The sequence below is a fragment of the Palaemon carinicauda genome, chromosome 10, assembly GCF_036898095.1.
Source record: "Palaemon carinicauda isolate YSFRI2023 chromosome 10, ASM3689809v2, whole genome shotgun sequence".
Lineage (NCBI taxonomy): Eukaryota > Metazoa > Arthropoda > Malacostraca > Decapoda > Palaemonidae > Palaemon > Palaemon carinicauda.
Window position 1 is genome coordinate 131,206,037 of NC_090734.1, and position 21,932 is coordinate 131,227,968.

At 32.9% G+C, this 21,932-nt stretch overlaps 1 protein-coding gene across 2 annotated transcripts in view; it reads right to left on the reverse strand.

Annotated features, from left to right (window-relative positions):
- Positions 1–11,414: 11,414 nt before the first annotated feature.
- The window catches only part of LOC137648775 (multidrug resistance-associated protein 1-like), a 118,505-nt gene continuing 107,987 nt past the window's right edge, over positions 11,415–21,932 (reverse strand). For both annotated transcript variants that reach the window (XM_068381911.1, XM_068381910.1), the window contains exons 23-31: positions 19,114–19,204; positions 18,744–18,852; positions 18,484–18,610; positions 17,236–17,373; positions 14,037–14,147; positions 13,773–13,931; positions 13,272–13,438; positions 12,624–12,818; positions 11,415–12,489 (exon numbers count right to left, since the gene is read on the reverse strand). In XM_068381911.1, coding sequence (XP_068238012.1) covers positions 12,378–12,489; positions 12,624–12,818; positions 13,272–13,438; positions 13,773–13,931; positions 14,037–14,147; positions 17,236–17,373; positions 18,484–18,610; positions 18,744–18,852; positions 19,114–19,204 — 1,209 coding nt within the window. In that variant the 3' untranslated portion in view covers positions 11,415–12,377. The remainder of the gene's footprint in view (positions 12,490–12,623; positions 12,819–13,271; positions 13,439–13,772; positions 13,932–14,036; positions 14,148–17,235; positions 17,374–18,483; positions 18,611–18,743; positions 18,853–19,113; positions 19,205–21,932) is intronic.

The following is a 21,932-nucleotide window of genomic DNA, read 5'->3' on the forward strand; positions in this document are numbered from 1 at the left end:
ATAGAATATGTTTTGTAAAAAATTATATTTCTTTTTTAAATATGCGTTCAACAGGTATTTTCTTTTTTTGTCAGACCAACTGTTTTTATGGAAATAGCAGGAAACTGAAATTTGATGGCCATTTTTCAAGATGGTAGATGAAGCTCAGGGTGGATTGATGAGGACTTTTGATATGTTATTTCTAAGTGTTTAAAGAAGTTATTTATTACCAATTCTCAACTTATAATTTCTTTTCATTTTACAGTACTAAAATATGCCTAGTAATATAACTGGAATATTACATTTAAACAATATAAACATTATTCTTGGATAAAAAAGATAACTGAATTCATATTGCATATTTTTGTTTTTTTAGATATGTAAATAAAATAATCGGTTCTCATCTACAATACAGTACCTGCAGGCTGTAACATTCCAGAAATATCTACCTATAATTGTGATGCGAGTATTAAGTGTATGTGGCAAATAACACTAAAGTAAATATATTAATATGACATACAGTAAAAATATCAGCTAAGCTTCTCCTGTAAAAAAAATGTAACCCAGTTTGCTGTCAAAGGAGATATTTTTTTTTCTTTTAGGAGTTGCATATTTATTTCCTTTAAACAGGGATGGATCTGGTTCACATAAAGTTGTAACAGGCAACATAAAGAAAAATGATCAATACAATTGCAAAACTAATGCATCACTTATTAACAAAACGTAAATGGATTAGCATAATATCAATACAGAAACTAATAAAAGGATAAAAGAAAATATTTTGTCATTCAGTCCCGAAAAAGAAAAGTGGGAATAATATACAAACGTAAATGAAAAAAATCTGTAACCAATACCATAGGATCCTATATGCTTAAATTTTAAGAAGAAAAATGTGCAAAACTAATACAACGCAAAAGCTTTTGATATGCAACACATGGTGAGACCAACTGGGATACATTACAGGAATATTTATATCTCACTATTACTTAAAAGTTAAATCCTCAAAATAACACTGCATATGCTACAAGGGTAACTTACACCTACAAGGTTTAGGATTAAAAAGGGATCTAATCCTGTGCTTGCAACACTAATTTATAAAAATAAACCAGCATTTTATCTATTATACTAATGAAGTACAGTAATTAAGCACTGATTAATCTTTACTGCATTATTATGAGGTTAAACTAGAAAGTTCACTTCCTTTACTTTCTAATAATGATTTCCTCAATTGAGTTTACCTACAAGTAAAAAAAATTATAATTTTTGCATGTCTATACAATCTAATTTCCAAAAACATGAGAGGTTTCTGGAAAAAAAAAATTCACCAATCAGATCAGTATTATATACCCTTAATTTACCAAAATAGAGTATTCAAGTCCCGTTTACTAAAACCATTTAATCGGAAGGTTTGTGGTCACCTACGTGTGATAACTCAAAACCATATCTCAATCCCAATTCAAAAACATTTTTATATTTGAGTTTTAGGTATCAATTGAAGCTAGCAGTATTTATGAGGGTAAGCAAAAGGCCAAACCAGAGAACTCTTTGATTACAGATTCCTCAAGGCTACAATTTAAGTAACTGCTTCTCTGATGATTATAGTCTTCTACTACTTGAGCACAACTAAATGTGGATCAGATGCAGATGAATGGAAAGATGGCCTTCAATTAATATATTAGTTAGGGAGGCAAACCTGCTAAAGGAACAGAATAAAAATTGATTTCAAACTATAATAATAAAAAAAAATAAATTCATACTCAACCATTTAGATTTTCCCCAAAGGTGTTCTGATTAATAACCACTACAATAATGACATTGCATACTTTTCTATAGGAAAATGAATTAAATATAGTACTGTAAACTATTTTTGGTTCATTTATTATGTATTAAGAATCATAATCATATATGAAAAGTAACGACTCACTGAAGAGACTCAACAGCCAAAGAGATAACATCCTACCAAAGAGGAAAAAAATTGTGTTTCCCCTGTAACAATCTTAAAGCATGTTCCACTCATGTTGAAATCTCAACATTCATGTAATAGTTACAATAAAAACAAATGAAGACCTTTAAGAATGGTACAGACCATTTTAAACGATAGCTGTGAGAGCTATCATGGAGCCAGTTCCTTATGATTTCCCCAAATTTTAAAATGATAGGAAGATTTTTCCCTAGAGATGGTGCCCTGAATCAAATTTTTAGTTAATAATACTGTATTTCTACAAACCAAATAATTAAAAAAAATAAAGTACATTTCTTCAAAATTTAATAACCATTGGCATATGAAGACCTTCTTCGGTAATTTCTCCAAAACATGATCTGGAGTTTAGATAGAAGGTAGGACTTGACAGTAACGAGTGAATGAAGTAGTATTTTCTTATGCATAGGCATATGAATAAAATTTCATTTCTCTATCTGTCTTGAGCCTTTACACACTTTTCTTAACTTTGCTTATCACCAAGAAAAATAGGTGACATCAACCTGATTATATTACCAATGCATCCAGCATCTACTTGCAGTTTGTGAGCATATGATACAGACTGGTTGATTGACTAGTATTTGATGATGACCATATTTATTTTTTTGAATTACAACATTCACTCAAGTTTCATATAATGTATTGTCATAAAACATTAACTTACACATATATACATATATGAGTTTAAGATATTTTGTTGAGAATGAAATATTATAAGATTCCATTTGAATGTATTCACCAAGAGCTTTTGAATTCTAGTCGACAGTCTACAGGAGGCAGTTAATTATTGAGTAGCTTTGAATGGAATGGGTAATTCAAAGTCTGTTACAACCATGGTATATTTTTGTAACCAGAATGATTTTATAAATAAAATGATTGTGTTTTCTAGAAAAGTTCCTGGCATTACATATCAAGGATACTGATGTGCATGTCAAATGCATAACATAGGTGAAGAACTTTCTTCTATGCACGCTTGAATAATCCAAGATTACTAGAGAAGGATAAGAACATATGATTGTGCTGATACAAACCTTTCTATTATAGATTTATTTTCCATGTCGCTAGGAACTGCATAGCCACTTAAAAATATTTTCGTATAGAAGAATATATTTGAACCTATAACAGATGGGTTTGAAAGAAAAAGGTAATATTTTTCCTATTATATTATTCAATTTTGAGGACTTTGATAGAACTTTAAAAGTAAAAGCTGCACCTACGAGTAGTTTCAGTTTTGGCCTTACAGATGTACTTGGCCACCTTGCAAGAAGGCCACTCTAATCACGTAACATGGTAAGCAGTTTGTATATGCCAGATATTATGTAGTTTTTCTGACAAGGAAGTGCTAGTATGATGAACCTCTTTCAATCCAGTGAGCCCAGAAACCGTTAATTACTTCCCTCAATTTAAGTAATTTGCTTTGCAAACATCAAGAAAAGAATAAGCATCAGTTTCATAAATTTCTAGAAGAGAGCTACAGTAATAACATTAAAGAAAATTTTCCAAGTGTTTCATGTCTTTGCAAATCTAGTAAAACCAACAATATTCAAGTTATCAAGTGAGCTAACATACACTACTCTAAAAAGGAAGCAACTGTATACAACATCATTTCACTAATAATAATGTAATCTTTAAGAACTGAAACTATATTAAAAAACATAAATTCACTACGCTACTAAACAAAGTAGACAGCTTTATAAAGCCGGATAGACAAATCAAATAAACTAACACTTCGTAACGTTAAATAACATAAATGTAAAAATTATCTTTCAAGCCGATGGCTTGGTAGACCATTTAGCTTCCATTTTACTTAATTCAGTTACACTGATAACTGTGATATTGAATACATTCTTAAAGCTATACATTAGAAGAAAACTACACTTCTTTAAGGTTTTAGAAACCATCACAAGTTGTATTTAGTGCTGTTGAATCAGCTACTAAATTAGGCACAGAGTGCTTAAAATAAATTCTACAGAAAGATCTCGTCCATACTCTGTATGCAAGCAACTATTATTTACAGCAAAGAAAACCATCATTGAAATATACAAGATAAGATTTGTAGTAACTTAATTAGTAGTAGTGATAAAATTAGTCAGTATACCTTATAACCTGTATTTATAATTGATAGAGGGCCTAATGAGATATATGAATGAAACAACTTTCTTTATTCAAAGGGCCAATAATGTAATCATCACTCATATGTCAAGTGTAAACTCATGAGGAACTCCCAACACTTTGCATTACAGTCCATGCATGAACTTTGATATTATTGCTTCTAAAAAAAATTGACTGGAACACTACAAATGAATGACTAATTACAATGAAAAGATATCTTAGTTTATTCCTAATTACCTGTACAATATTAATAAATGCTTCATGATCGACCATGCTCATATCAGTAATTTCATAAACAATATAACCTTATTTTCTTTGTTTTCATATCACTCCTCAACACTTCAATATACAGTAAACGTTTGCTAATATTAACAAGTTTACAAAGTCACAAATAAATATCTAGTGTGTACTCTCAAGCAGCTAAAAATCATTTATAAAGTTGGTCACCCAATAAATGGAGGAAAAAAGTGATGATCATCTTACTACTTTTCTGTGTGTGTGTATATATATATATATATATATATATATATATATATATATATATATATATATATATATATATATAAATGCTAGATTGCAAACACGATGACCAAAATACACCCTCAATGCATATTACAGTGCGATGAGTGCCATTTTGAAAAAAGTGGAGGTACCAGACATCTGCTTATTCACTTTCTCATCTCATGGATGTCATTAATGGTTTTCTATTTCACCATTTCACCTAACAGTACCAATTGGCAACTGTACTTTACCCCTCAAAATACATAACTGGAAAACTTAAAAGAGAGATATTATCGAAATTAATCAACCATCTCCCTTATTCAGTATCTTTATCATTAATATTATACATAACTAAAAAGAATTTCAAAATGATTGAGTCAAAATTTGGCAACAAAACAATGATTCTGGTATTTGTGTATAAGAAGAAAATTTCAAACTCAGATAATTTTTACCTTTACTGTAGCAATCTCAATATTGCTATTTTTCAAAAGCATAATAAAATGGAAAACAAAAAGCTAAACATTGTTGTTCCAGTACCGAGCATGTCTCCAGCAATTCCCTCACACACTGTTAATGAAAATAGGGCACATAGTAACAAGCAAATAAATAGCTATGATATAGTTTCCCTTTTCTTTTTGATTACCTATTCTACTTTTTATTAACAATATTACACTAGGTAACTAAAATAGTCCTTAATAGTGACGATGATAAACTAATCCTGAAGTGCAGAATAGTATCAAGAACCATCTGGTTTTCAAAATCCCATTACAAAATACCCTCAGAAAATACATATCCTTCTATCTTGCTAAGTAAATAAGAAAAACTTTATTTGCTTATCATAACTAATTTAGTATTTACACATTTAACACACACGCACATGAGAAATTATTCTAATATATAAAATTTGAGTTTCCTACAACAGAAAATGCCATGACCACTAAGTACAGTATACTCATGAACTCTGGAATAAATAAAAAATTCAAATGGATTAACCTGCCTTTCAGAAGTTGCAGACACACACTTCAGCAGTAAGATTTATTTATCTTATTCATCTAATTAAATATGCAAGTAACTGCTTAAAGTGAAGATTCTACTTAAAATTTGCAATTGCTTGACTTTGCATAAGTACGATCACCTTAAGTACAGTATCTAAAAAGATAAAAACTGTTCATCAATGAGGTTGATTAATGAGATGCTGCTGTTAGTAAAAGACCTTAATGTAGATGGTCTAATTGCACTAAACTATCACACATGAAGTTAATAACCACTGTACAAAATTAGCATGAAAAAATTATAGGATTTATTAGTCGGTCAAGATATTTAATTTCACAGCTAATAAAAATACATGATTATGGCAATTTCTAAATAATTTCACTATGTACATAAGATAGTTGAACTTGGAAAATTACTTACCTATTCCTGATGTTTTTTTTTTTTATTTATTTACTTTATTTTCAAAATAAATCAAAGATGACTACAACATAATTATGCAGACATTAAACATGAAAATTAAGTACCATACATATGGAAGAAAAAAATTATGATATAAAATAAACCAAACTAAAAGCACCTAACGGATGCTATTTTACCCTAATACAAGGCAATTTTGGTTGGGATAGTACAATCTACATAACTATTACTGATTCATAATAACTTATTTTACTTAAAAGGATTATCTGATCAAGCATGGACCCAGAAACATCCTTATATTGAGACATGCAATAACAATCACCCGCCTACATCTACAGTAAATATATGGGAAAATACTACTTAAAAATAATATTAATAATTCCACTTTGGCAGTTTTAAGCTATGCATCACAGATGTATCATGGTTTAATAAGATATAAGTAATTATTTTTCAACTGCAGGTCGGTGTATAAAGTTTTTCGTTACAAAAGTGTAACACGAACTTACGAGTCATCTGAGAACACAGTGGCGACATTTTTCGTACACTTATGGCTGGTTCAATTTCGAGTGGGTTTTTAATAGGCAATGGAAAAATGGATTCTACACAACACTTACAAAAGGACAGGATTGATAGCATGAAGGAAAGTAAAGAAAAGAACATAAAAACAATTACTATTATAACATTAAGTGATCAAATGTACACATCACTACATAATACTTTGTCAAAATTATTATTTTTTTCTGTAAGTATAGATAAAAATACATTTTGTAAGTACAAAGATATAAAAATTATCACTTAGTGCTTTGGTTGGACACAAAAGATTGTATAAGATCATATCAATATGAATATCCTTAGCCAAACTATGCATCTTAATGCTTTAGTTGAAACAAAAAAAAACTATATGAGCACGAGTCCTTAGAGAAACTATACAAAAATTCTAATGCTGTATGTAAATTTGATTAAATTTAGTGTTAATTAATTTAAGATTAGAAAGAAAACATGAAACTCCTATACATTACAAAAAAACATGTAATTGAACACAGTTATATCTAATCTAGAATTGTACAGTGCTAAAAAAAATACATAGCAGAAATCCAAAACTATAACTACCGGGTACTTATAAGTCCCCAATAAGAAAAGGAAAACAATACTGTACAAGTATGTTTTTAAGTAAGTTTTTCATATACTTGAGTTACTGGACTATTTTGGCTTCATTACCAATCAGACCTAAGAAAAATATTCCCTTGAAAACTGAATATCAAACAAAACGACTTAGGAAAAGGAAGGATATCATTTTGGAAAGAAGGAAAAAAAATGGACAACTTTAAGATGAAAATAACATGACAGTACATTAAGTCTATCTGATCCCATAATTGTCTAGAATGGTGATAAGAAACACTGATATAAAGATGAAACAATTACTTGTATAAAGATTCAATAGTGAAGACTCGCACGCACTCATTTCAAAATGATTATCGTCATTATTACAACACTAGATGGAAGAGCCTCAAGAATGATACAAGCCATTGGACCCTAACAGGGATTGCAGTCCTAGTAGAGAAGAAAGAAATTGTAAATATTAAATCATAAAAGGAAAAAATATAATGGCAATGTACAGAAAGTTGAAGAAAATATCTTGAACTTAGAAAGAGACGAGTATTTAGTATGCAGCTTTGTAAGAAGTTAAAATTACCAACAGACAATTTTTAAGAAAATTCATGCTTCATAAGCCCAAAAAGTTTGTTTAACCTTCAATGTTTTAGACAAGGAATCTTTCAAACTAATACAGGAAGACAAAACTGGAATTAACCTTTCCATTCATAGATTATATTATTAAAGTACAATATTAAGACACCAGACAACTAAATCTTAAATTTTCAATTCTCATAAGGTTGGATAACACATCCTTTAATGATTTCAGGTTTCTTTTTCAAATACCTTAGGATTAAATGACAAAAAAGCTATACTGGTCCTACCTAAAACAAATTCTGTTTTACATGGATATTCACTAAAGAATTTTGTGTGCAAGGTTTTAGAGACCTTATAAGAAATAAAACAAATATCTTGTGTCCAAGTAAATTGAATAATTTAAATCAAATATACTACTAAATTCATATAATCCAAAAATTCTTTTAAATACAGTGTACATCTAAAATATATCCAAGACAAACACCCAATTGTTCCGCTTGTTTCCGCTATACCTACTACCATCTATTTCCTATCAGCACTAGATTTTCAAGGCCTGAGGAAGGTCAACTTCCAAAATTTCACTTCATTCACTTAAAAAATACACCCTGTACATACATTAAGTTTCATTTAGTTCATTCTATTCAGTAAATGATTCTGATACAATGTGGGAAAAAAATAAACAAAGTATTTTCTTGGATGAGGTAGAAGCTTAAAAACTGCACAAAAAGCTAAAAGTAACAAAAATACAGACTATAAATATTAATCTTGTGCAATACAAGAATAGAGCTAAATTAAAGAAAATAAATTCAGTACTCCTTCAATGAATGCTCAAGTCAAATGAGTGATAGATAAGCATGTATAAATGAGAACACGAAAGGGAAATTAGTAAAAACGGAATTTGAATAATAAAATTTGTTACTTCTATACTCACCTGATGTTCATTTTACTTCTACCCCAGAAGCTCAGTTTATCGATGTTTACCCCTATAATTAAAAAAATTCCAATTTTCTTTATACACACACACCTCTAGTAAATTGATGGGGGATACTAGTGGGTTAATAGCAATAAGCAAAGCACCATGGATTTTTTGTTATTCAGTTCAAAGTCGAAACTATTCCTTACTTCTCGACATTACATGTTAAGAGGGTGGGCATGTATATGGACATCAGGTGAGTATAGAAATAAATTCTATTATTGAAATTTGGTTTATTTCTATGAACCTCCCTTAGTGTTCATATTGCCGACTCCCATACTCTGATGGAGGTAGGATGACAGTGAAGGGAAGAGTTAAGTCAAAATTAAAATAAAAATGTTGCATAAAATAATCAAAATTCCAGACTCAACTGGTTTAGGTTGATGAGAACAAGCGATTTCAACGTATAGCTTGAAATACTGGGAATCCAGATTGATTTTCTAAAGATATTTGAAATAGTTAGAAAATAAGAAAACTATAAATTAACCTAAATAAAAAAAATTAAAAGACCATATTTCTGGCAACAACTACAGGATCTTGAGTCCAGCAGTCTAATAAGAAAGCCAGGATTCTTCAATATAACGTTCAGCAAACCCTAACATTATGCAAGAATTCTTTCCAAAGATTCAGTTCTGCAAAATTTAGGAGATGTAGGTTTAGCTCTAATATCTTGAACATTCATCTTCCAGGACTAGACTGGCAATGATCTCTCTTGCAGAATATATGGCTTTAGCACTAAACGGGAACTTGAATTACCAGCCTTCCTCTGAATTTAGGATAATTCATATATCTTACCCAAAACAAACTCAATTTATGTACCTTATGTAACTTAATAAGACACTACAGTACTATACTGTATAGTTTATCTTGAAGAATAATTTAAATATAGTCTTTTTAATAACGCATTTTAAAGACCTAGCTAAACTATTTTTCTATTTGACTTCTTACAACATACAGGAAATGATGTGTATGAGATGAAGAGATTTGTTTTAATCAAATGAGGTACTGTAATAATACCTACATTTACCCCATAAGAGAGTAAAAAATACGAGAAGAGCTAGTACTCGAGCTTGCAAGCGAACAACACAGCCATTCAAGCAAGATCTAATCAATCAAATTTAAGGAATCTTTATTCAAAAAGCAAAAATTTTGGCTGAGGGAATCATAGGATTTGCCGCAACAACCAGGAAACAATAAGAGCCGTAAAGAGCTCCTATTTCATCATGAGTGATTAAATATCTAGACTACCATCTCGGTACATAAGGGATAATTGGTTGATTAAAACCACTTACTTTAGAAAGAGGAGGGATATAAGGATCCAAGCTACCATCTCGTTCTTCTAGAGTGAATTGAAATGTTGCGGGTGAGATGGTTTTGCAGCAGAAGGGTCATGTGTAAGTAAAGAATTTTAGGCTCTATGAGAGGATCTCAAAACTAGGAGGTGCCACGTACCATCAGAAGCTTTACTGATTGGTGCATCAGAACTACTAGCTACCATTTGAGGAGTTAGGCTATGGTTTGGAACAGTGCATGTTAGGCCTGAAATATCACCCTGAATCAAAAACTAATTGGTTTTCAGAGCTTCCACAAAAGGAGTTCATGGCAATTAATTCTAAATATGACTAACAAAATCATTCTCCCTGTAAACTAGTAGCCTATGATTCTCTGCTTAAAGTAAGCCATCTATTACACATTATTACCAACATACAACAATACTTTAGTAAATTGGATTACAAACCCTACATTTAAAGGTATTACTTATTAGCTGTAATGATGGGCTCGAAAAGCAAGAAATTACATTGAAATCTATTACAACAAGCCAGTAATAGAATGGGAAATACCTGTCCTTGAAAACCAGGACTAGAAACAAGATTAGGTAACTGATTACTATTACAAAAGTCAAAAAGTCTTTGAGGTATAGATGACTTAAAGACTGAATAAGACCAGAATCATCATCATCCATTCTTAGTTTTTGTGATAACTTGAGGACTCTATCCACAAAGGCAAGGGCAATTGACAGGTATAATATATACTGTAGACTTGGAAGCAGCTGCCTCCAGTTTATTTTGAGGAAATAACAGAATCAGAACTTGCCTTAAAAAACTTATTGGGAGAGTTTTAGCAATATGATTTAAAAGATCTATATTTCAACAAATTTGGTTTTATCCCTCAGGTCCATTGTCTAAAACTGGCAATGTAGCTGCTGCGCATTAGCGCAAGTTCAGGGATGAGAGTGCATAGCCTTTGCAACGGCACCTCTAGTGTAATTGCTATGCATTTATTCTGTGATTTAACTCACTTTTTTTCAGTATTTGTCTCAACTATACTTCTTCACTGGATAGAAATAACCTAATACTGTTTTAACATTAAAGTCCTCTTCAAAGCACGAACCGTTACAGTATTAAAATCACAAGGTGTCAACACTGACCCAACTAACATTAATCCATGATGACCTATTAGCCGATCATACAAGCGAACGAAGTGACCTGCTATCCGAAACATGATATGACTACAGTAATTAGCTTTTGTTGGAACATCATCAACAACCTTAAACAGCTAAGACAATCATATGATATGAAATGCCACTGACAAATGAAAAACACAGTTGCTTAGGACGCTTACTTGAGTGAAAGGAGGGATGTAAGGATCCAGACTACCAATTTGCTCTTGAGCCTTGCAATGTACATACCTAAAAGAGCGACTATGTAGGATTGCAAGTGTTTAACAGCAGAAAGATCTAAAATAACTAATGAAATCAAGGCTCTGCAAGGCTCTGCAAGATGATCTCGACTCTGTAAGGATCAGTGAACATTCAGAAGCCTTACTGAATGAAACACTACTACCACTAGACCTGATTATGGTAGTCAGGATAGGGTAAGTAACCGGGCAGGCAAGTCTGACTTAAAGCCTACAAGTGAAGACTCACCGGCCTTATAAGCTAAATAACTTGAGAGCTTTTAAGGCTCGCCATTAACAAAACTTGGCTGGTTAAGTGTATTAGTCTAGTCTTCTCTGGATTTCCCTTTTAACTAAAAGCAAGTTTCAAGCACTTGAACTTGAAATATACTTTTCTTGAGTGAAAAAGTGAAGCAAATGTACTCCTCACAATGGAAATTTAAAAGACATTACTATCGCTGTGTAGTAATGCTAACAAATCCAGAGGAAGATAACTTAATAGGCAATAAAACTTATCACAACCTGGAAGGGGTTACGTCTTATGATTGCCAAATCGACAGAAAAACTGAATAACAAAGAACTCATGGGGGTTTGCTTCAGGCCATTAACTGCTAGCATATCTCATTGCTTTACTACAGGTATGTATCTACAGAAAGGAGAGAGAATGGGAAATTTTACAATATGCTAAGAGGAAAACATCATTAACTAAGCTTCTGGAAAAGATGCAATATGAACATCAGGGGAGGTCCAAAGAAATGCACAACTAGAAAAAAAATAACATCAAAATAAAAGAATGACAGACAGAAGTAAATATGAAGTAATTCATAAATGTAACAAACCATAGATTTTGAATAAATTAATTAATAGGTTCCAAAAAATTCTATCTACTAAGAACCAGCCAGTTACTAAATCACCAAGATGTTCTTTATAAAATATTTGTTGGGCATCCTCTGCATACAAACCAATATGCAATGCCTTAGTAAATTGATACACCTTAATTCTTAATACTGTAATTATCGCTTCTTTAACAAAATACACAAAGCTAATATTAAGCCACTCTCAAACAAGTCCTGCATCTTTTGCCATCCCATAAAATAATGAGTTCTTATCTGCAAGAAGTGTTGACGGGCTATCAAATTCTTTGATTTCACCATGGGCTAATACAAGCACTCTGAAAAGAAATAATCAATGATTAAATTTCCTTTTTACCTAAATGTCTTTAGCAGATGTCAATCTACATTAATAGTATTGCTAGTAACATTAAACAAGAAAAAATATAAAATCATAACAGAAAGTTTAACATACCTTGTAGAATCCATAATGGTATTGAGTCTGTGGGCAATGGTAATTACTGTGCAGTCAGAGAACTCTCTCCTGATAGTCTGCTGGATTAGGTCATCCGTTTCTAAATCAACCGCTGCTGTTGCTTCATCTAGTACTAAAACACGGGACTTCCTAAGGAGGGCACGCGCTAGGCATACTAACTGCCTTTGACCAACACTGTTACAAAAGAAGTGATATAATTTTGTTGTCATGAAAATCCCTCCAAAAAATAATTCTACAAAATTAAACTAAATATTTCTACCAACCTCAAGCATCAAAAGATATTAAAGTTTAACTGTACAACAAGGACACTAAAAATTAGAAAATTAACATTACAGTATACCAAAATTTCAACCCTGCCATACTTAGAGGAGGTTGGTAGATTCAATTTAAATAAGACTTTGATTGATTTCAAAGAGACTTATCATACACTATTCCAAACAGGTGTAAGGGATAGTGGTAAAGCAAATTATCAAGAATGGTACAAAATTGTTTTCCTTTACTTGAAATGGCTAGAAAAGGTTTGCAGTATTCCATACTCATAACTTTAAATTGAATTTGAGAATCCATAGTTCAATGACCTGGTAAATCATAACATGTAAATGTTCTAAAAGATGTTTTCAAGGTTACCTCAGGTTTTCTCCGCCTTCTGAGACCTCATGTTGCAACCCAGATGTTAAACCACTAACAAATTCCTTCAGGTGAGCTTGCTCCAATGCTGACCAAACTTTACTATCTTCATACTTGGCGAAGGGGTCTAGGTTCATTCGAAGTGTTCCACTAAACAATACTGGATCCTGAGAGAAATTTTCAATGAGAAATTATGAAACACAAATCTGTGATCATTTAAAAATGTTTGCTAAATGATGCTGGATCCTGAGGAATATTCTTAAGGGGCTATACAGCCATACTGAATCTTCTGCCTTATGCTGGAGAAATATCTAAAGATCTGTTTTCAAAGTAATTGTTATTTCTATGATCCTCACCCAATTTTTAGCCAAAGCAATAGATACACATAGAAGTTAATTTAAGTATATGTCATGTAAAGAAAAAAATCAAATTTTGATGCTATCAGCCAGCATCACTTTTACTTTCATTATGATTTCCTTATAATAGATATTTTAAACTCACTTGTGGAATAATAGTGAGCTTTCCCCTTAGATCATGAAGGCCTATCTTTGTAATGTCAACATTATCAATCACAATCTCTCCACCAGCTGGTTCAATGATACGAAACAGAGCAAGCGTCAACGATGATTTACCAGCACCAGTTCTACCAACTATTCCAATCTGAAAGTAGAATCAACAACATATACATCAATCATGTCAGTAATTACTCTCCTGAATATTATAAACAGTTTCATAAAAAAATAAATGGATATTTGAAATCATTACCTTTTCCCCTTTTAAAATTTTGCAGTTGATATTTTTCACCACGAGATCGAGTCCTTGCCGATATCGTGTCGAGTAATTTCTGAACTCTACAACTCCTTCCTCTGGCCAGTCCTAAAAAATAATTGAGAACAATTAAATGCACCTCACAAAAATAGATAAAATAGTAAATTCCAATTTAGATACCTTGAATTGGTATTTTTTTTTTTTTTTTTTTTTTTTACAGAAAGATGATACTTCTCCTGAAAGATAATTTTATATGACTCAATTCAGTAATTAAAATAGAAAAATTAAATTCTGATTAACACCCAAGTATATAATACATATCTTAAGCTATATGAAATAAATCCCAAAAACAAAATGGCAGTGCATGTGTTTATAATTATGTTAATATATACAGATTGATGAACAGGGTAGTTTTAACAGAAAGAGCAAGTGAACATAGATGTCATATTTGTATTCCTAAATGAACTTTCACACACAATAAAATTTGGTTGGTCAATAAAATGTCTCGGGGGAGAATTCAATATATGTTTTCAATACTTCACTTCAAACTATGAATCAAGCTATTTAGCTTGATTTCAAATGTATCCATATATTTCTCAACAAATAGTTTATTCATGTGGAAATTTAAGCAAAACAAATACTTTACTTTTGAATAGTGTATGACTAAAGTTCATTCATGTTATTAACCCTTTTACCCCCGGGGTATTTGGAAATTTCCAACCCTTAACCCCCAAGGGGTTATTTTTTTCCCAGCACATTTTGCAGTATATTTTTTTTAAATTGCTCTAAAAGCCTTAATTTTTGTCATAGAGAGGTCAGGTTGGTCTCATTCTCTTGGAAAATGCCTGAATTTTCTCAAAAAATTATCAAAAAATATGAAAAACAAATTTTTATAGCATTTGTTTGCAAGGACGTACTGGTACGTCCATGGGGGTAAAGGGATGGCTTTTGTGAAACGTACCAGTACGTCCTTTGGGGGTAAAAGGGTTAAAATTCACATGAATAATATCCTTAAACTTAGGTACTATCCTTTAATCACTTTAATAAATAGTGAAGGATCATTGCTTTACCCTCCTCTATGCTATGAAAGAAAATCCATTACGTCAATGAAGTTCACCCGAGGTTCATCTGTCTTCCTCCTCGAAGCTCACTGGCATCGACTTTTATCATAAAAAAAATAGTTCCAATTTTCCATCTCTCCCCTAGTAGACTACTGCATTGGCAAATATATAGCACTGAATGGCAAGTAGCATTGCTTGTGTAAGTCCTCAGTTTACTTGTCGATCGTGTTTTGTTCGGACGGCCTTTTATACGTTCTGCCTTTCCAGATCAAACCTTTTTGTACCGGTGTTACTTACCTTAAACTTAATCAGGGATATCTTCTACTGGTTTTGAAATGTGGTTGCGTGTTACTTGCTCAGGAGGGTTATTGCTAGAGGATACAGATGTTCATTTGGTTTGTGTCACATGTCAGGGGCAACAATGTGCTATATGACAAACAATGTGACTTAAACCGTAGATGTTCAGAATGTGAGAATTTACCAGACTGATACTCTTACGTAAGAATAAGTCAGGCTAGTGTCTAAATGGGTTGGTGAGAAGGAATCTAAAAATAAGAGAAAAAGTAGATATCAAATCAGGGGAGAATCCAGATAAGACTAGGCTAGTGGATTTAGGTAACAGTGGGGATGTTACTGTTCAGGCTAGTACCAGGCTCTCTGAAGTTTGTAGTGATGTTCTTAAATCTCAATTTTCTATATTTATGGAAAAGTTTGCTTTGTTCATGTAGTTCCTGAAGGGTAATGCTCCTTTTGGGAGTGGCAGCATTCCTAGCCTAAACTGCCGTGCTTCGAACCCTAGGCAAACTTCTGGTGTAGCATCTGGTAAATGCTCTTTTGGTACATAACCCAGTTTTGTCTTTTAGAATGTCACATTCCAGGTTAGAAAACTAGGTTAAACATTTGGATCCAAACGACCACCCTCCTACCGCTGGCTCAAGCGCAGATGAGCAACATTTCTGTCCCATCATTAATAATGTTGTATGCCGTATAAAACCTCTTATGCCAGATTTAAAACTTTTAAATAAGCCTTTAGCAGCCTCTGATATTGATTTTGGATGCCTATAAAGTTCATACTGGTTTGTATGGCCTCATGGTAATGGCATATTTAGTCTTCCTCATTTTGAAATTATTTTGTACAGTATTTTAAAAGGATGAGAGGAGTTCTCTCTAGCTTTTGGGTGGCAATCATTAAGCTTTTGACAATTAAAGGTGAATCTTGTCAAGTTGATTGAGGTAAACGTTTAGATTATCTTTGATTAATCTCTTTCCCTCTTCCTTCACAGCCTTAGACACAATTCATTGAAATAAAATGAATTCTAATATTATAATTATTTCAATAGTTACCTGGGGTTCATCTACAGTAATTCCAACATGCCTCCCACAGCTTAGTGATGTCAAGAGGTTGTTGAACTCAATTTGACTTCATAAACTGGAAGTTTACTCACGCAATGCTATTTGCCATACAATACCATAAATTTCTACACTGGGGATGAGTATTCAAATAATCAACCTTATTATCAAAATTAATTTTCTTATTACCTCATCATATGGTATACTGATTTAAATGTTCCTTGCACAATGGCATCAGGATTCTTTGCTGCATTCCTTCTAGCATATTATTTTCCTTCATTCCCCTATGGTATACAATTGTAACTCACAAACATAACATACAGTACACTATACTGAAATCTAAGACAATTACTAATTGAAAAACAAATACTAGACAATATTATATGAATACCTTTCTACAGGGGTAAGAATATCTTCACTTGCCTCCTTTCAAATTTCATGGATTTCCATAAAAAAAAGTGTATACAAAATATTAGGATTGGGTTGAATTTTAAAATTCATGCCTCAAGCCAGGCACTGGGGCATCAAAGGCCATTCAGCACTATATAATACAAATCAATCAATCATATACGTACACTCACAATTTTGTATCATTTCAACCTATAAAACCAATCACACCCCTTTCGATCAATAACATCTAAATGTGAAATAAACGGGGGGTGGGGGTGGGGGTAAAGCAGTTAGAACATAATTGTGGTTATTGCAATACAGAATATTCAACTCTTAACAATTTTTTGTGTTAACACTAGTCAACTTCTCAAGACACATGAAACAATAATGCTTACCTTGTGAGGCTTGTTATTTGGCATTTCCCATGGTGCTTCTTGGGGCATTTCAGTATATTCTTTAATACGTTCCACAGCAACTACATTTGTTTCAACATCGGACGTCATACGTACCAACCAATTAAGAGTTTGCGTAACCTAGGTGAGAGTGAAGAATTAACACTAAGGGGAAATATTACAATAAACATTTTTTCTATTCAAAAAGCCTAGACTTTACATACATTTATCATTTTTGCTACCATCCACCCATGCAATTTCTTTCAGGGTAAATGAAAGAATTAAGAGTTTAAAACTTCAAAGTTTAAGGCAAATTATTTCCACTGTATAAGGGTTAGTCAATCTTGAAAGAAGGGCAAACACAGAAAGGATGTAAGAACAAAAGGACAGAGTACTAAATAAAACAGAGCTATGAATCTTAACAAGGGAAGATGAGTCAAGGGGCAACTAACATGTAAGTAAAACTTTAAGTAAATATAAGATTATAAAGTATATAATAGAAATAAAGGAAGGCAAGGGAATCCTACTTATTAAAGTTGTCCATCATCCACCTATGCCATCTTTGTTTTTTAATTCATTCCTTCATATTCCTAATTGGGAATTGAATTTATATAAATTTTTTCTTGAAAATAAACTCCTACTGAGATCCTGAGACTTTTGAAGTTCTCAAGGCCTTGTACTGAAGGCTTCATAAATTTTTAAACATCACAAAATGTAACAGCTACATATTACTAAGGTGTTTTCATACCCAAAAAATTATGATGAATCTTGATGACTCATGATATTTAGTTAAAAAAATACAGCTTGAATTTTTGCTAAGCTGGCCTACTTTCCTTCACAGTACAAGTTTAAATTTCCCTCCTAAATCATCAGTATCAGTTATAGGAATTAATATTCAATAGTCCCATATACATAAAAATAAGTTTGTATTATCAAAATAACTAATGTATTGTACAAGTTGTTCAAAGCTATTTTTTTGTGACTTGTCTACCTAAAGAAGCTAAAATTTGGCTTATATGACAAGACTTTTCCCAACTTGCACATGATTTGCAAGGATCTAATGTACTCTTTTAGTGATATGGTTAAACAATTTTCACACAGTAGTTTGGAAATGTAAGAACTAAAGATCAGAAAAAGAAATATTTTATAAAGCATTATGATTAATAATTTTGCATACACAAATGTGTTCATATTTATCGCTGTAAATGACACTATATAAAAAACAGTACTCCTTTTTAGATGCAAACTTACAGATAAAGCATAGCTGATTGAAAGACCAACAACTCCTCCACTAATAGAACCTCGGCTCATCACTGCAAACAGTGTGGCAAAGAATGTCATCACATTGCCAATGAATTCTAGTCGGACTGCAAGCCACCTGTATAAGAGAATACATTTCAGGGAACTCAGGTGCAGTTAATAGTGTACCCCACAAGGAACACTGTAAGCAGAAGTATATCCAATGACATTAACAAGCAAATTACAATTCAAATATATAATGTTGTACATACCTGTTGGTCATAACACTTGGATAATTACATATCTGATTAAAATCTACTTTCTTTTCAGATTCTGCAATAAACTGATTTTGCCTCCCATATGCTCGGATGGTTGATGAACCTGAAAACATATATGAGGTAATAAATTCCTAAAAAATATAAATCACTTTAAGAAAAAGATCATTTAAATTCCTGTATTTCAAGAAATTTTCAGTACTGTATAGTGATTAAAAAGCCAAAAAAAAATCACTATTGCGCATTTGTAAATATTGATACTCAAAGCAGGAATAATCATTATTCTGCTAAATATTGCTGTCAATATTACAAATATTAACCATACAGAACTACAAAGCTATACACTGTACAACTACATACTCCTCACCTTGAAGACTCTCTTGGAAGTGGGAATAAATAGGTGAGCGAGAAACAGACTCAATACGTTTCAGTTGTCGGGAAGATGCAACATACAATCTCTGTTGACAATAAAATTCTGTTATAATCCTAACGATTGCACCAAAAGAACAGAGATAGGAAAAGTAAAGTTTCAATGGTGATGTTGCTTGAGAGAAAATTAAGTTCTGCAAAATTCATTTACTAATGTTCATAAAAATATACAAATATTGCTTTTCAAATACTGTACTAAAAAATTCTGATAACATTAGCAAGAACAAAAACTGCTACTGTGGTATTATTTCATTTCGCAGGCATGGAAGTTCGTGCAAACGTTGAAAATTCTACGTTCTTGCGGTTGTAAATTCACGCAATTTCAATTTCAGCCATAGTATTTTCCCCCAAGTAAATCCTTAAACAGAATGTGTGCATAATCATCCACTTATATATGGATACATGTCAATTAGAGCAGTCTGTTTGGGAATAACAAACTAATATGTTCACTGTTGCAATAAATTGGTTGAACTCATGTGGAAATGGAACTAAAAAAACACATTGTGGGAGGTTTTTCAAATGTAGGACTGTAATAATCATGACATACACGTGGTGAAAAGATTAGTCACAAAGGTGCATACTAGTAGTTTATTAGTACACTTCAACAATTAATCATTGTCTTTGATGTTACCTTTTAATGAATGCCAATAAAAATGAAAAATTAAATGAAAGAATAAAAAAATGTTTTCATTAATTACAGTAATGGTATATATGCTAGGTTATAATATTGTTAGTCCTACACAGTTTTGATACAAGAATGACAAACGATAATTATGTTATTTTCATTAGTAAAATAAATTTTTGAATATACTTACCCGATGATCATGTAGCTGTCAACTCTGTTGCCCGACAGAAATCTACGGTCGGGATACGCCAGCGATCGCTATACAGGTGGGGGTGTACACAACAGCGCCATCTGTGAGTAGGTACTCAAGTACTTCTTGTCAACAAGAACTCAATTTTCTCCTCGGTCCACTGGTTCTCTATGGGGAGGAAGGGCGGGTCCTTAAATTCATGATCATCGGGTAAGTATATTCAAAAATTTATTTTACAAATGAAAATAAAATTTTTCAATATTAATCTTACCCGATGATCATGTAGCTGATTCACACCCAGGGTGGTGGGTGGAGACCAGCATACATGTTAACAAAGAAGCTAAGTATCCCGTATCTTATTTTAGCCGTTATTCAAAATAACAAACATAAAATAAATAAGTACCTGGTAAGGAAGTCGACTTGAACCATTACTCTGCCTTTATAAGTACGTCTTCCTTACTGAGCCTAGCGATCCTCTTAGGATGCTGAGCGACTCCTAGGTGCTGAAGTATGAAGGGCTGCAACCCATACTAAAGGACCTCATCACAACCTCTAATCCAGGCGCTTCTCAAGAAAGAATTTGACCACCCGCCAAATCAACCAGGATGCGGAAGGCTTCTTAGCCTTCCGGACAACCCAGAAATATTTCAAGAGAAAGATTAAAAAGGTTCTGGAATTAGGGAATTGTAGTGGTGGAGCCCCCACCACTACTGCACTCGTTGCTACGAATGGTCCCAGAGTGTAGCAGTTCTCGTATAGAGACTGGACATTCTTAAGATAAAAGACGCGAACACTGATTAGCTTTTCCAAAAGGTTGCGTCGAAAATATTTTGCAGAGATCTATTTTATTAAAAGGTCACGGAAGTTGTGACAGCTCTAACTTCGTGTGTCCTTACCTTCAGCCAAGCTTGGTCTTCCTCATTCAGAAGGGAATGAGCTTCTCGTATTAACAGTCTGAAAATAATAGGATAAAGAATTCTCTGACATAGGCAAAGATGAATTCTTAACTGAACACCATAAAGCTTCAGACGGGCCCCGTAAAGGTTTTTAAAATAGAACTTAAGAGCTCTTACAGGACATAATACTCTTTCTAGTTCATTTCCAACCATACGATAAGTTTGGAATAACGAACGATATTGGTCAAGGCCGAGAAGGCAGCTCGTGTTTGGCTAGAAAACCAAGATGTAGAACATGTAGCCGTTTCGGATGAAAATCCGATGTTCTTGCTGAAGGCATGAATCTCACTGACTCTTTAAGCTGTGGTTAAGCATATCAGGAAAAGAGTCTTAAAGGTGAGATCTTTCAGGGAGGCTGATTGAAGTGGTTCGAACCTGTCTAACATAAGGAATCTTAGAACCACGTCTAAATTCCAACCAGGTGTAACCAAACGACGCTCCTTCGTGGTCTCAAAAGACTAAAGGAGGTCCTGTAGATCTTTATTGTTGGAAAGATCTAAGCCTCTGTGACGGAAGACTGATGCCAACATGCTTCTGTAACCCTTGAAAGTGGGAGCTGAAAGAGATCGCTCTTTCCTCAGATATGAGAGGAAGTCAGCTATATGAGTTACAGAGGTACTGGTCGAGGATACGGATACTGACTTGCACCAGTTTAGGAAGATTTCCCACTTCGATTGGTAGACTCTAAGGGTGGATGTTCTCCTTGCTCTAACAATCGCTCTGGTTGCCTCCTTCGAAAAACCTCTAGTTCTCGAGAGTCTTTCGATACTCTGAAGGCAGTGAGACGAAGAGCGTGGAGGCCTTGGAGTACCTTCTTACGCGTGGCAGACGTAGCAGGTCCACCCTTAGGGGAAGAGTTCTGGGAACGTCTACTAGCCATCGAAGTACCTCGGTAAGTTATTCTCTCGCGGGCCAGAGGGAAGCAACTAGTGTCAACTTTGTCCCATCGTGAGAGGCGAACTTCTGCAGTACCTTGTTGACAATCT